The sequence below is a fragment of the Salvelinus alpinus genome, chromosome 17 (genome assembly GCF_045679555.1).
Source record: "Salvelinus alpinus chromosome 17, SLU_Salpinus.1, whole genome shotgun sequence".
Lineage (NCBI taxonomy): Eukaryota > Metazoa > Chordata > Actinopteri > Salmoniformes > Salmonidae > Salvelinus > Salvelinus alpinus.
In genome coordinates, this window is record NC_092102.1 from 45,484,759 (window position 1) to 45,500,769 (window position 16,011).

At 44.5% G+C, this 16,011-nt stretch overlaps 1 protein-coding gene across 1 annotated transcript in view; it reads right to left on the bottom strand.

Annotated features, from left to right (window-relative positions):
- Nucleotides 1-1,097: 1,097 nt before the first annotated feature.
- The window catches only part of LOC139543035 (neurotensin receptor type 1-like), a 57,369-nt gene continuing 42,455 nt past the window's right edge, over nucleotides 1,098-16,011 (bottom strand). Inside the window, exons 3-4 of the mRNA XM_071349142.1 lie at nucleotides 7,084-7,165; nucleotides 1,098-2,230 (exon numbers count right to left, since the gene is read on the bottom strand). Coding sequence (XP_071205243.1) covers nucleotides 1,981-2,230; nucleotides 7,084-7,165 — 332 coding nt within the window. The 3' untranslated portion in view covers nucleotides 1,098-1,980. The remainder of the gene's footprint in view (nucleotides 2,231-7,083; nucleotides 7,166-16,011) is intronic.

Genomic DNA, 16,011 nt, shown 5'->3' on the forward strand with positions numbered 1-16,011 from the left:
AGTGCCACTTCCCTCCCTCCCTCTCTCTCTCCAGGAGAATGTACTTATTTCAACTCTTACGTCCCCACAAATCATATCTATTTCCTGCATCCACGTTCATCAACATTGGTTCTTTCAGTGTTTTTATTCATTCTAATCGTGTGTTCAGAGTCTGAATCACAGTATCCATTATTTTATCTGTCACTCGTTTTGTCATTGTCCATGTGACACAATGTATTGCACAGACTCTCAGTGGTCATGACAGGGTGCTGTGGACTACATTCAGGTCAGCTACAGAGCTCTCTCCTCTCCAGGCTTCAAAGACCAGAGTCCATATCGTGTCCCATTGAGTGCTCTGTCTTGTAACACCATCTTGGATGTTGCTCATGCCATCCACTCTCATCCCCTTGCTGGCTCTGTTACAGCATTACTCTCAAGATCAGATGTTAAAAAATAATTTGTTATGGGTTCAAAGGTCATAGCCTAAGTACAGAAGACAATGTAGTGTTAATATTATACAAGCCTCAAACAGTCTCATCTCAAATAAAACACTGTTAAAGATGTGTTGAATCACAGTGGGATTCACAGTGACCTATTGTGCAGTGGTGTGGTACGTCTTAAATATTCCAACAGCAGTGTCTCAAAAGCTGTAAAGGGTCAGGGGTCGTCATTCTAGAACAACCTACAGGGCTCAACACCACAGCCGATCACCCATTAGCTGTGAATGCCATCTGTTTCTCCCTCTTCATGAAATAGTAGATCTTCTCTCTGTATTTTAGTTAACATTCACAGTCCGAGCAGACAACAGCAAGGCCAAGTTATTTATTATGATCAATACTCTTTCCTGACGTTACATCCGCAGCAGATCATTTTTGACAATCGTTCTCTGTATCTTTAAAAAAATAGACCCAGTTACTGCCCTTTCCACTTTACTTTAGTATCATGTGTCCTACCTTTTGAATGGGCTTCACGATTATGTCATTACATTTGTGAAAATGCATTTAAGATATATAGATAAAAATACATGAGTGTTTTTGGATAAATGTACTAAGTTTTTTTGCTTGAAGACCATTGCGCAAAATTTTTACCCATTGAAGGTCATTCAAAAAGCCTCCAGAAACGACAAGGCTGAGGGGAAGTCACTTCCTGGTAAATTTCACAGAATATAATTTTTTGCCTCATATTTCAAAGATCATATGTTTGATGAGTGCAGATTGTTCTCATGGTCATCATATCATTTTGTAAAGTACTGTATGTGAATAAAACCAAGAATGCATTGACAGTTCTATAAAAATCTGAATGTACATACATGTTTACAATATTTACAATGCTAAAGACGACTATATCCAACACGCCAAGGAATGGTTTACCCAAATTACAAAATAACATGTTGGTTTGATTACCCTGTAAGCAGCATATGGACAAGGTATTACATAAATTCATGCTTTTGCCCTGGCACTGTTTCCGCAGTCATCAGACCGATATTAGCATTTTTTTGCGTACCATGTTCAAAAGTGCCCAAAATTGATTGTGTATCTCAACAAAGTCACACATATGATTTGAACATGAAACGCGACAAATGCTAATATCGTTCCCATGAATTGAATGGGATTTGTGCCACAAATGCTAAAATGTTAGCATGTGAAAACTAAGCCAAAGCATGGATTGCTGTCATACCTTGTCCATAACCTGCTTACAGGAAACCAATGTAATTTTGTAATTTGAGTTTATCTACACCCTTAATCTTTCTTTCCGCCCCCCCCCATTCTTTCTTTCTTTCCGATGATTGCACCAATATATCAAATTGTGGATATTTTTTTGTGTTTATGTGGCACAACGTGTCAGTGATTCACAGTACCAGGCTCCCCATCAAACATACATGGAGTCCTACTGAGTAATAGATTCCATACACTGCAGTTCTGAAATGGAATGTTATCAGGGGTGTGGATTTTGGGGGTGGTCAGTAGACGGTGTTATCAGGGTGTGGTTTTTGGGGGGTGGTCAGTAGACGGTCTCCTTGATGATGTTGGAGGAGAAGGTGTGGTTACTGGAGATGCTGGTGGAGTGTCTGATCAGAACACGTCTCTGTTTCTTGCGACGACACGGCACGCAGAAGCAGCGGAGCGTGTTGAAGAAGATCTCCCGGTAGTTGGCTGAGACCAGGTTGTAGAGGACTGGGTTGACAGCTGAGCTCACGTAGAAGAGGACGTTGGTCACCATGAAGAAGTAGTGGTAGTAATCATAGCCTTCCCTGTCGGGAGGGGGGGGGTGAGTGGAGGTGGAGGTGGAGGTGGGAGGAGGGTAGCACAGGGAGGTGGGGGGGAGGAGGGAGGGGGGAGCACAGGGAGGTGGGGGGGAGGAGGGAGAAGGGGAGCACAGGGAGGTGGGGGGGAGGAGGGAGAAGGGGAGCACAGGGAGGTGGGGGGAGGAGGGAGAAGGGGAGCACAGGGAGGTGGGGGGGAGGGGGGAGGAGGGGAGCACATGGAGGTGGGGGGGAGGAGGGAGAAGGGGAGCACAGGGAGGTGGGGGGGGAGGGAGGGGGGAGCACATGGAGGTGGGGGAGAGGAGGGAGGAGGGGAGCACATGGAGGTGGGGGGGAGGAGGGAGAAGGGGAGAAGGGGAGCACAGGGAGGTGGGGGGAGGAGGGAGGGGGAGCACATGGAGGTGGGGGGAGGAGGGAGGAGGGGAGCACAAGGAGGTGGGGGGAGGAGGGAGAAGGGGAGCACAGGGAGGTGGGGGGGAGGAGGGAGGAGGGGAGCACAGGGAGGTGGGGGGGAGGAGGGAGGAGGGGAGCACAGGGAGGTGGGGGGGAGGAGGGAGGAGGGGAGCACAAGGAGGTGGGGGGGGGAGGAGGGAGGAGGGGAGCACAGGGAGGTGGGGGGGAGGAGGGAGGAGGGGAGCACAGGGAGGTGGGGGGGAGGAGGGAGGAGGGGAGCACAGGGAGGTGGGGGGAGGAGGGAGGAGGGGAGCACAAGGAGGTGGGGGGGGGAGGAGGGAGGAGGGGAGCACAGGGAGGTGGGGGGGAGGGGGGAGGAGGGGAGCACAGGGAGGTGGGGGGAGGAGGGAGGAGGGGAGCACAGGGAGGTGGGGGGAGGAGGGAGGAGGGGAGCACATGGATGTGGGGGGGGGAGGAGGGAGGGGGGAGCACAGGGAGGTGGGGGGAGGAGGGAGGAGGGGATAAAGAATCAATGTGTTTTATTGACAGATACAATACCAACATATCAACTAATGTGTCATTGTAAATTAAGGGAAATGTTTGCTCATAGTTTTCCACTTTATAACCCACATTATTGTTTACCAAATGTTTTCCTACCGTCCTCTCCAAGACAGATGTGTTTAAATTGACCACTAGGTCTAAGATGATAAAGGGGTGAAGTACACCTGTGAAGCATATCAGGTTAGGGTTAGGGTTAGGGTTCAGGTTAGGAACCCTAACCTGAACCCTAACCTGAACCCTAACCCTAACCTGAACCCTAACCTGAACCCTAACCCTAACCTGAACCCTAACCCTAACCTGAACACTAACCCTAACCCTAACCTGAACCCTAACCTGAACCCTAACCCTAACCTGAACCCTAACCCTAACCTGAACACTAACCCTAACCCTAACCTGAACCCTAACCTGAACCCTAACCCTAACCTGAACCCTAACCCGAACACTAACCGTAACCTGAACCCTAACCTGAACCCTAACCTGAACCCTAACCAGAACCCTAACCCTAACCTGAACCCTAACCTGAACCCTAACCTGAACCCTAACCCTAACCTGAACCCTAACCTGAACCCTAACCCTAACCCTAACCTGAACCCTAACCTGAACCCTAACCTGAACCCTAACCTGAACCCTAACCCTAACCTGAACCCTAACCCTAACCTGAATCCTAACCTGAACCCTAACCTGAACCCTAACCTGAACCCTAACCCTAACCTGAACCTGAACCCTAACCTGAACCCTAACCTGAACCCTAACCCTAACCCTAACCTGAACCCTAACCTGAACCCTAACCTGAACTCTAACCCTAACCTGAACGCTAACCTGAACCCTAACCCTAACCTGAACCCTAACCCTAACCTGAACCCTAACCTGAACCCTAACCTGAACCCTAACCTGAACCCTAACCCTAACCCTAACCCTAACCCTAACCCTAACCCTAACCTGAACCCTAACCTGAACCCTAACCCTAACCTGAACCCTAACCTGAACCCCTAACCTGAACCTGAACCTGAACCCTAACCTGAACCCTAACCCTAACCCTAACCTGAACCCTAACCTGAACCCTAACCCTAACCTGAACCCTAACCTGAACCCTAACCTGAACCCTAACCCTAACCTGAACCCTAACCTGAACCCTAACCTGAACCCTAACCCTAACCTGAACCCTAACCTGAACCCTAACCTGAACCCGAACCTGAACCCTAACCTGAACCCTAACCTGAACCCTAACCTGAACCCTAACCTGAACCTGAACCCTAACCTGAACCCTAACCTGAACCCGAACCTGAACCCTAACCTGAACCCTAACCTGAACCCGAACCTGAACCCTAACCTGAACCCTAACCTGAACCCTAACCTGAATAAATAAAATAAAATAAAAATCACACCTAAAGTTAAAACAGACACTTCCGGGAGCTGAGCAGGGTGGTTAAGCTAGTCTCGTCTCACTTATCATACTGGCATCTCTGAATGTAGGCCACAACTCTCTACAGAGATGTTATACTGTATGCTATGCTCGTATGCAGCAGTGAAATCGCTGCTCTAACCTCTCCAGGCTCTGACGTAGACAAAGCTGGAGAGGTAGGTTCTCTCTCAGCAGGGTGAGTGTACACCACTTAAAATGGCAGTGCAGTCTAAAACTCAATTTTCCTGTTTTTTGAAAAAAAATATTTTCACACTATGATGTTGAAATAATACTCTGAAATTGTAAAAATTATGATAATGTCCTTTATTGCTGACAGCATAACATCACAATCCAATTATAAAGTTTTGTTTAAATTGTATCTTGTTTAAATTGTGCTTCCTTAGCTTTGGAATCATTTAATCAATGGTGTGCGTTTGGTTCAATTAAGGAAACCATATATTGTGAGTGTAGTCAGACAATCGAGAAAGAGAGAGCGACAGGGAGAGAGAGAGAGAGAGAGAGAGAGAGAGAGAGACAGAGAGAGAGAGAGAGAGAGAGAGAGAGAGCGACAGAGAGAGAGAGCGACAGAGAGAGAGAGAGAGAGAGCGACAGAGAGAGAGAGCGACAGAGAGAGAGAGAGACAGAGAGAGAGAGAGCGAGAGAGAGAGACAGAGAGAGAGAGAGCGACAGAGACAGAGAGAGAGAGAGAGAGACAGAGAGAGAGAGCGACAGAGAGAGAGAGAGAGAGAGACAGAGAGAGAGAGAGAGAGAGAGAGCAGAATTGGGCCGCTTTCCAGTAATAATGAAAATACAGAAAAGATCATTAAAATTTTGGCTACATCTAAATTCAAGTCCAAATTCGAGTCTGCAATTTAAAGCACTTCAAACCCAAGAGCTGAGCCCAGAAACGAGCCCTCTCAGTCAGCTGGTGTTGGACCTAACCAACCAAGCTGACACCGGCACTGCTTCAAAAGAAAGAATTCCAATAAACAAAATCATGAACCAATCAAAGGACTCATATTTACAACATTGGAAAAACGAAACAAAATCCCAAAGCCGACTAAATTGCTATCTGACCCTAAACAGAGAATATGAATTGGCTGAATATCTCTACTCTGTCAGAGATTCGAAGCAGAGACAGATCCTTACCAAGTACAGGCTGAGTGACCACCGATTGGCAATAGAAACCAGCAGACATAAAAAGACATGGCTACCCAAAGAGGAGCGTGTATGTGGTCACTGCACGACAGGGGAGATAGAAACAGAGATGCACTTTCTCCTTTACTGTGATAAATATTCCTCACCAAGAGATTCATTATTCACAGAAATGACTACATTTATTCCAAATTTTTACTTATTAAACCCAGAGGAAAAACTAAAAATACTCATGGGCGAAGGAGCAATGGCTCCTCTTGCAGCCAAATATGTATTTGCCTGCCATAGCCAGAGGGACACTGAATAATAACATCTGCATAGTAAGCAGTAACTTACTTATTATGACTGTTATTGTTATTACTGTTATTGTTATTAGTATTATTATTGTTGTTTATCATTCCAAATAGTAATGGTATGGGTGGTAATGGTATGATAGCAGTTTAATGATAGTGGTGGTGGTAGTGGTGCATTACACCATACATTACATTCGACTATTGACTGTTACCATTTTATTGTTACTATTTTTTATATTTAATTTTGTATTATTATTTACTGCCATTCTATATTATTATTTGTCATTGTTTTAATTGTATTACAATGTATATTGTATACATTGTTGCTTTGGCAATATTGACATAATGTTTTTCATGCCAATAAAGCAGCTTGAATTTGAATTTGAATTTGAGAGAGAGAGAGAGAGAGAGAGAGAGAGAGAGAGAGAGAGAGAGAGAGAGAGAGATTTAGCTAAAACTCTCGCTCTGATTACTCTGACAAATTATGCTAATTTAATCAGGGAGATCTATGTACTCTGTACGGCTGAGCTCCCCTCTGACTGGATGGCTGATCTCCCCTCTGACTGGACGGCTGAGCTCCCCTCTGACTGGACGGCTGAGCTCCCCTCTGACTGGACGGCTGAGCTCCCTTCTGACTGGACGGCTGAGCTCCCCTCTGACTGGACGGCTGAGCTCCCCTCTGACTGGACGGCTGAGCTCCCCTCTGACTGGATGGCTGAGCTCCCCTCTGACTGGACGGCTGAGCTCCCCTCTGACTGGACGGCTGAGCTCCCCTCTGACTGGACGGCTGATCTCCCCTCTGACTGGACGGCTGATCTCCCCTCTGACTGGACGGCTGAGCTCCCCTCTGACTGGATGGCTGAGCTCCCCTCTGACTGGACGGCTGAGCTCCCCTCTGACTGGATGGCTGATCTCCCCTCTATGTCACCCTGCTCTGATGGATGACCCTCTGACCATGCCTCTTGTTGGTGGATGTACACCTATTGTCTGGTAAAGTATGTGATGTCTGGTGGATACATGGACTGTGTGTTACTCACTCTGTAAACTCTGCGTAGCAGTACATGAGGCGCCGGATGTAGTAGGGTAGATAGCAAACCACAAAGGCAACAACCACAGCCCCTGAGAGAGAGAGAGAGAGAGAGAGAGAGAGAGAGAGAGAGAGAGAGAGAGAGAGAGAGAGAGAGAGAGAGAGAGAGAGAGAGAGAGAGAGAGAGAGAGAGAGAGAGAGAGAGAGAGAGAGAGAGAGAGAGAGAGAGAGAGAGAGAGAGAGAGAGAGAGAGAGAGAGAGCAGACAGACAGACAGACAGACAGACAGACAGACAGACAGACAGACAGACAGACAGACAGACAGACAGACAGACAGACAGACAGACAGACAGACAGACAGACAGACAGACAGACAGACAGACAGACAGACAGACAGACAGACAGACAGACAGACAGAGATTAAGGTAAGGACATGTTGTAATATTCAGACTATCCCCGTAGTGCATTAATTTTGACCAGAGCCCTCTGGGTCCTCATCTTGACCAGAGCCCTCTGGGTCCTCATCTTGACCAGAGCCCTCTGGGCCCTCATCTTGACCAGAGCCCTCTGGGCCCTCATCTTGACCAGAGCCCTCTGGGTCCTCATCTTGACCAGAGCCCTCTGGGTCCTCATCTTGACCAGAGCCCTCTGGGTCCTCATCTTGACCAGAGCCCTCTGGGTCATCATCTTGACCAGAGCCCTATAGGTCCTCGTCTTGACCAGAGCCCTCTGGGTCCTCATCTTGACCAGAGCCCTCTGGGTCCTCATCTTGACCAGAGTCCTCTGGGTCCTTATCTTGACCAGAGCCCTCTGGGTCCTCATCTTGACCAGAGCCCTCTGGATCCTCGTCTTGACCAGAGCCCTCTGGGTCCTCATCTTGACCAGAGCCCTCTGGGTCCTCGTCCTGACCAGAGCCCTCTGGGTCCTCGTCTTGACCAGAGCCCCCTGGGTCCTCTTCTTGACCAGAGCCCTCTGGGTCCTCATCTTGACCAGAGCCCTCTGGGTCCTCATCTTGACCAGAGCCCTCTGGGTCCTCGTCTTGACCAGAGCCTTATAGGTCCTCGTCAAAAGTAGTGCACTTGCAGTGATAAAATGCCATTTGGGATGCAACAAGATCAAAGCCTGCACAGTTGAATTAGGTGCAGCAGGTCTGAGACTAGCATTGCTTTCACAGTTAGCACAGCAGAACAGTATTATAATACCACTGCAGTATACTGTAGGTAATTAACATTCTGCTAAATTAACCAAAGCAAAAAAACTAATTAGTTTGATTGATTGAATTTATTTGATCATTAAAATCAAAAGGTTGCTCCAGCCAGAGACAGCATCACATACATCAACATTTTGAGGATAAAACACAATAAAGCCCAAAGTAAAAATCACAGTAATTGAAACCAGCAAAAAATACACACAAAATAATAAAACTAATAAAATATGAAGACTATCTCATGCTCATTCATTGTAAACTAAGCATGCGCTGGGATTGGCTTCCATCTATGATTCATGTGGTACTAGTCAGTACTATTGAGTTCTCTTTCATCTTCTCTCCGTGTTCCACTCCCAAGGTGATCTGGGCTCAGGGGCTGTCCTCTTCTGTTGTTGTTGTTCTTGATCCTCGCCATCGATTCCACTTGTGCTCTATTGACTATGACGTCCGGACTGACATCTCTCCTATTACCTCACCTCTCCACTCCAACGAAGCACTGAATGACGCCTAACATTAGACAACACCCACAAAGCTCTAGTTCAGGCTGGACAGTCTGCTGTCCAAAGGTATTAAAACAAGATGGTGGTGGTGAGAGGTTACGGCAGCTGAAAGGTCAGAGGTTAATTAAAGGGCAACCTTGTAATCCTCTGTGTGGAGTTTAAACTGCAAAAAGAAAGTTCTCATGAGGGTTCTAACGGAACTCAATGATCTATGGGGACCAGGAAATGATGTATCACAGACATGATCTCAGCCTCTCCTGTCCTAATCTAAATGAGGAAGTCTCCTTCTACCTCATACCTGACATTACCCTGTGATTCATGGGGATATGACCTTTTCAGGTAGCCTATCACTACTTTACTATTTATCACACGGCACGGGACATCTAGTCAAACACCACTCTCAAATCCTCTTGACCCTAGAGATGAAACACCTAGAGAGCAAATACTGCATAGCAGACCATTATCAATGCAGCGGCAGCCACAATCACTAGCTATTATTTTATAGTTGCTCTTTAATTATTTCTTATTTTTCTATTATATTCTTTCAAAAAAAAAGTTTTTTACTTCAGTTTATTTTAGTAAATACTTTAACACTTTTTAAAAAATTGTTGGTTAAGGACTTGTTAGTAAGCGTTTCACTGTAAGGTTTACACCTGTTGTATTCGGCGCATGTGACAAATACAATTTCATTTGATTTGATATCACTTGTATGCAATATAAGTAGATTGTTTAAATTATAATAAAGTTATAATTGTAAATATTTTTACTTCTTCTTGTATCCTAACACCAACGGTTATACCATATTTTCTAAAATGTTAATGTTTAGCTCGTCAGTCTGCTTTTGCAGTCTCAATCTGTGTGGAACACACACACACTCTGCGGTGACAGAAAAAAACTCTGTGTGACTGGATTGCTCTTCGCTGGCAGTCAATCAGCTGTCAGAGTCAGAGGGAAACTCATTTGTCATGATAAATACCTACCAGGCTGGCGGTTTCACTCCAGCTCTCAGACCAAACCAATCGGTTTCCCTCAACCCGGTCATCCACACACTGGCCACCCTGAGTGATGTGGTCCATGAAAGAAGTTCTTTTTATTTTTGAGATGTTCTCTAAAGTTTGGTATCTGAATTCTACTCATTGTGAAACAGAGCAGAAAAGTTTGTCCCCTTTACGAAATGACTTTACATTTTCAAACCAAGTTTGGTGTTTTGGCTAGTCTCTGAAATTTGGTTCTGGGTGCCAACATTAGTTTTGGTAGGCACTGATCTAGGGTCTAAAAAGCTAAATAATGAAACCATTTTCATTCGATAATTGCGAAGGTTGAAATATTACCATAGATATGGGTATCCATTAGGCTATGTATCATTGGCCCTGCAAGCTGTGTCTTAGTGGTTCAATCTGAGCCCTGGCTTTAGTCACGGACCATAAAGGACCACTAGAGATGCTGCCTGGAGACGTATTATTGTCAAATCTTATTGTGTCTGTATACCACAATTAACACGGCTGCTTTCCAATCCACTCTGATATATGTTTTATAATTGGTCCTTGATAATCTGATAGAAGGAACAATGACAAAACTTAAATCTCGGGGGAAGGAATATAATTGTGATAGCTGTTATATGATTATCAGCTAGAAGTGATATTACATTTTGGATCAAGTTCATCTTGAAACAGAACAGCATAAGAACAAATTCTTATTTACTACCAGGGAACAGTGGGTTAACTGCCTTGTTCAGAACAACACATCTGTATCTTGTCAGGACAGGGATTTGAACCAGCAACCTTTGGGTTACTTGTCCAACGCTCTAACCACTAGGCTGCCATAACACCCAATAACAAGGGAATTGTATCCATTGGTCATTAGAGGTCAGAACTCCTAGCTAGCAAGACGCATTTCTGTTGACATTCTACAATATAGTGTACAGGGAAGAGTGGTTTTAGTCTTTGAAAGATGCAGGTTTCATTGTCTTGCCTTTACAAATGGCCTGTGTCTTTGTCAAATTGGCTCTATAGCACATGGAAGAGATGGAAGAGCGGGGAGAAAGGGGGCTCTCGCTGGGGTTTTGTATCAGTCAGAGCGCTGTCTGTCTGTCTGTCTGAACAGTGATAGCATGTGGAGCTCCAACTAGCTCTCACAATCTCATGTCAGAATTAGACGTTCATCCATGTTTCTCACACATCAAATTTGGAAGTTGTTGCAAATGTCAAATTTCTAAGTGTTTAAAGTTAAGTTTAGGCATTAACTTTGAAATCGTAAGGTTAGTCATTAACTCCCAAATGGTTAAGGTTTTGGGAGAGGCTTCAAACAAAGATTTCCCAAAAACAACTTTATTATTGCTGGGTTTGAACTTGCGACCTTTGGAATCTAGAGGCATCTGTCATCCCTGTCCACAACGCCCTAGCAAAACCGATACCTACTTGAATGTAACAGCGCTCACCGTCGCCCCCTAGTGGCCAGTTTCTACGTCATCTTCCAACATCCTCAGACAAAGATGGACGTCGAATACTGACTTGTATCAAGGGTGACCTGGCTGGTTTATTCAATGTAATTTAATTGAAATGACATGGAAACAATGTTGATTCAACCGGTGTGTGCCCAGTGGATCTGATCAAAGCCTATTTAACCCCACCATCCAGCCCGTTAGCAGGAAGCAGCAGGCGTATAAAGATTTACACATCCAACACATTAACACAGAGCAAACATGAAAGAGTAAAACTGTTTGGTTAACTTCTCATTGTCTCATCTTGGAAAGACTCAGACTGGATATACTCTTACAGTGATTAAGTCCTCTGATTTATTCCAGTGTTGGTTAACTTCCAACTCTATCCATGCTGTAATATGTAGGAAAGTAACATTAATACATTTACAGCACGCTAAAAGTTTAGCTATGGACCTGAGTGTATGACTGACCTATAAGTCGGTCAGAGAAATAGCTCGGCCCACTTTGACCTTTGCCCTGTCCTTTGGTACAGAGGGGAAAGAGAAAAATGCAACAAAATGATGAACACACACACACTCTTACACACGCATTAATTCAAACTGTTGGTGTCTATAGAAGTGACTTTTAGAATTGCCACTACACACACATTAACTCACATTAAGTACACTGAGTTCCGCTCTGTAAGCACGGGCCTTCCCCCTTCTCCTGTCATGCAGTGTGACTGCAACTAGAGCCAAGAGTGACAGGCCAGAGCTAGAGTGTGCAATGTCTGCTACCAAGGTTAAGCGTCAACAGTAATGGTCTTGTTGTACTACTACACTCGCCTATGTATTTATTTGGACAGTGAAGTTTAAACGTTTAAAACCAATTAAATGCAACTAAATGCAATCTAAAATGTAATCCCAAAAGTAACTAGTTATCCTGAGAGGGCCATAAGACAATAAGTAGTAATGTTGCATACTTGGTTAAAGGTTAAAATCTCACCTTTCTGGTAAACGTTTTTTAAATTGCTGAGGTGTAGTCACTTTTGAGGACACAAGCTCAAGTACACAGTACAAATATGTGACTTGTTTCAAGAAACTAGGCGCATGTTGCTCTTCACTACTTCACCGGAGAGGCATTTGAACATAAACTTTTTATATTTATCAAAATGCGTTTTTTGGCAGAAATGCTTTCGGGAACATGTGAACTTTCATGTGCCTTAATAACATATGTAAATACAAATACAATTGTTAAATTACAAGCCTAGTTGGTTTAGCCACAGAAAAAGACAGGAACCTTTCCGCTAGCCATGATTGGCTGAGATAATGAATGGGCTGGACATGCCGAGAGATGAGTTTGAATTGGTTTGCCATGTAGCACGCTTCTGTCTATAACATGAGCTGGTCAGTATGTGTAGGTAATCATTCCTAACGTGGCTTTTTTTTAAAGATATCACGTAGTATAACTACAAAAGTGTCGCTTTCCACTTTCTCGAGGACCGAGTTTTGAAATCAGTGGAATGCCCGATGGAATTAGAGTATGATAGTTAAGGAAATTCTGGCATTTGAATGAAAATATGCAGAGGGAGTCAAAAAGAGAACACACAGAAGGCTGTTGTATAAAACACCTGTCTCCGGATTACATCTTCAAACTAAGGGCAACCATGGCATCCATGACATATAGGGAGAAACATCCAATCATGTATACGGGTAAGATAGTCTAGCTAACTACATTTTCAGATATTATACGTTTCAAATTTTGTCAGAAATTTGTTTTCATTTCAAGTTAAAGCGTACTGTTAGCTAGCTAGCTAACGTTAGCTGGCTGGCTGGCTCTCTAGCTAACATTAGGTGTATGATCTGTGTAGTAATATTATTTGTATCTCACAGCCATTGGCATTGCTAGTTATAGCCTAATGTTAGCTAACATTGAACCTGGTTGGTAGTATCAATCAAATTTATTTACAAAGCCCTTACATCAGCTGATGTCATAAAGTGCTGTACAAAGTGCTGTAGTGATATGGTCATTATTTGAACTGGTTAGCCAGCTATCTTTCTTTTTTCTTTCTTTTTTTCCCCACACGAGTGCGTACAGGTCGCAGTGGTGGGTAGTATATGGGGCTTTGGTGACAAAACGGATGGCACTGTGATAGACTGCATCCAATTTATTGAGTAGGGTATTGGAGGCTATTTTGTAAATGACATCGCCAAAGTCGAGGATCGGTAGGATGGTCAGTTTTACAAGGGTATGTTTGGCAGCATGAGTGAAGGATGCTTTGTTGCGAAATAGGAAGCCAATTCTAGATTTAGCTTTGGATTGGAGATGTTTGATGTGAGTCTCGAAGGAGAGTTTACAGTCTAACCAGACACCTAGGTATTTGTAGTTGTCCACATATTCTAAGTCAGAACCGTCCAGAGTAGTGATGCTGGACGGGTGGGCAGGTGCAGGCAGCGATCGGTTGAATAGCATGCATATAGTTTTACTTGTATTTAAGAGCAGTTGGAGACCACGGAAGGAGAGTTGTATGGCATTGAAGCTCGTCTGGCAGGTTGTTAACACAGTGTCCAAAGAAGGGCCAGAAGTATACAGAAGGGTGTCGTCTGCGTAGAGGTGGATCAGAGACTCACCAGCAGCAAGAGCGACATCATTGATGTATACAGAGAAGAGAGTCGGCCCAAGAATTGAACCCTGTGGCACCCCCATAGAGACTGCCGATTTAACACACTGAACTCTATCAGAGAAGTAGTTGGTGAACCAGGCGAGGCAATCATTTGAGAAACCTAGGCTATCGAGTCTTAACATTAGCTAGCTAGCTAACAAGCTAGAAATTAACTATGACATTGCTTGGAAAATTATTTTAGTTGCCTGGTTTGCTAGATTGACATTTAATAAATTCATTTTTAAATGGGGTGGGGGGGGGGGTTAAAAATAGCCGCGTCCTCAGAGCATGCACAGACCAGCTGGCTGGTGTGTTTACAGACATATTCAATCTCTCCCTATCCCAGTCTGCTGTCCCCACATGTTTGAAGTGGCCACCATTGTTCCTGTCCCCAAGAAAGCAAAGGTAACTGAACTAAATTACTATCACCCCGTCGCAATCACTTCTGTTATCATGAAGTGCTTTGAGAGACTAGTTAAGGATTATATCACCGGTATTTTACCTGACACCTTAGACCCACTTCAATTTTCTAACCGCCCCAATAGATCCACAGACGATGCAATCGCCATCACACTGCACACTGCCCAATCCCATCTGGACAAGAGGAATACCTATGTAAGAATACTGTTAATTGACTTTAGCTCAGCCTTCAACACCATAGTACCCTCCAAGCTCATCATCAATCTTGGGGCCCTGGGTCTGAACCCCGCCCTGTGCAACTGGGTCCTGGACTTCCTGATGGGCTGTCCCCAGGTGGTGAAGGTAAGAAACAACACCTCCACTTCACTCCTCCTCAACACAGGGGCCCCGCAAGGGTGCGTAGTCAGCCCCCTCCTGTCCTCCCTGTTCGCCCATGACTGCACGGCCACACACGCCTCCAACACAATCATCAAGCTTTTGTTTGTAAACAGAAAGCAGGAAGATAGAGTCACGGTCTGATTTGCCGAAGGGAGGGTGAGGGAGGGCCTTGTATACGTTTCTGTAGAATAAAAGGTGTCTAGAGTTTTAGGGCCCCTAGAGGCACATGAAATGTGTTGGTAGAAGTGAGGTAGAATGGTTTTAAGCTCGAGATTTTCTTCACACTGGAAGCAGCGAACCAGCTGTTGTTCATGAAGAGGCACACCTCTCCCCCTTTGGACTTTCCCGAGCCAACTGAGCCACAGCATGGAGAAGCCACTGAGTTCTATGATCACGTTTCTGCAAGGCATATAATATTGCAGTTTTTCAAGTCTTTCTTGTAGGTGACTCTCGAACGAAGGTCATTCACTGGACATTTGCCAATAAAACTGAGGGGAGTGCCCAACGATTTTCTCTGCATCGCAGTTTCACAAGGATGCCAGCCCATCTAGCATGTCTACACCTGCGGCGTTTTGGTAGCTCATAAAACATAGGAATAGCATCTGGAGTGAACAAAGAAACAGTTGGAGTTGAAGTCGAATTTGAAGTCAAAATTGATGTCCAAAAGTGCTTAGCGGTCATATATGTGAAAATAGTATAAACACTGAAAAAGTAACTAAATATTTGGGTTGGAACTTGTAAGATGTTGGTTCTCCATCGGTGCCATCTTATATCTTATATAAAACAGATATGTATGAAAATAACCCTAAAATAAAATGTGACATTCTATATTGTCGCCTCATATAAAACATTTGATCTGAAATCCAAAAATGCTGGAGTCTAGAGACAAATTAAAAGTTTTAGCTTCACTGTCCAAATAAATACATAGGGGAGTGTATATAGCCGTTAATCTAGAAATATTATCTTTTTTATTAATTTATAAGCGGGCAGTGAATTCACTAAAAGGATTGTTGCCCACTACTGTTTCAAGTGCATGTAATCACTGAGTGGCTCCACTCCAGGAGGACGAGGCATTGTGCTAATAATGCATGCAGCCGTGAGTCATGTCACAAAGAAACAGCTCCATACCGTTGTCATGGTAATCAGGAGTTGAAGGAGGTTAACTTGTCCTTTGAAGCTTTGGTCATGTGTGTAGCCAACTAGCCACGCACAGCAGATGGAGAAAGCTGTGAGATAATATTATCCTTTTTTTTGGGTGCATCGATGAAAATGATTTATTCAGCCTTAATAAGGTGTATAAAAAGCTGGCAGTGGGTTTTCTCTCTTAGATAGTGTGTCCTATAATGGAGTGCT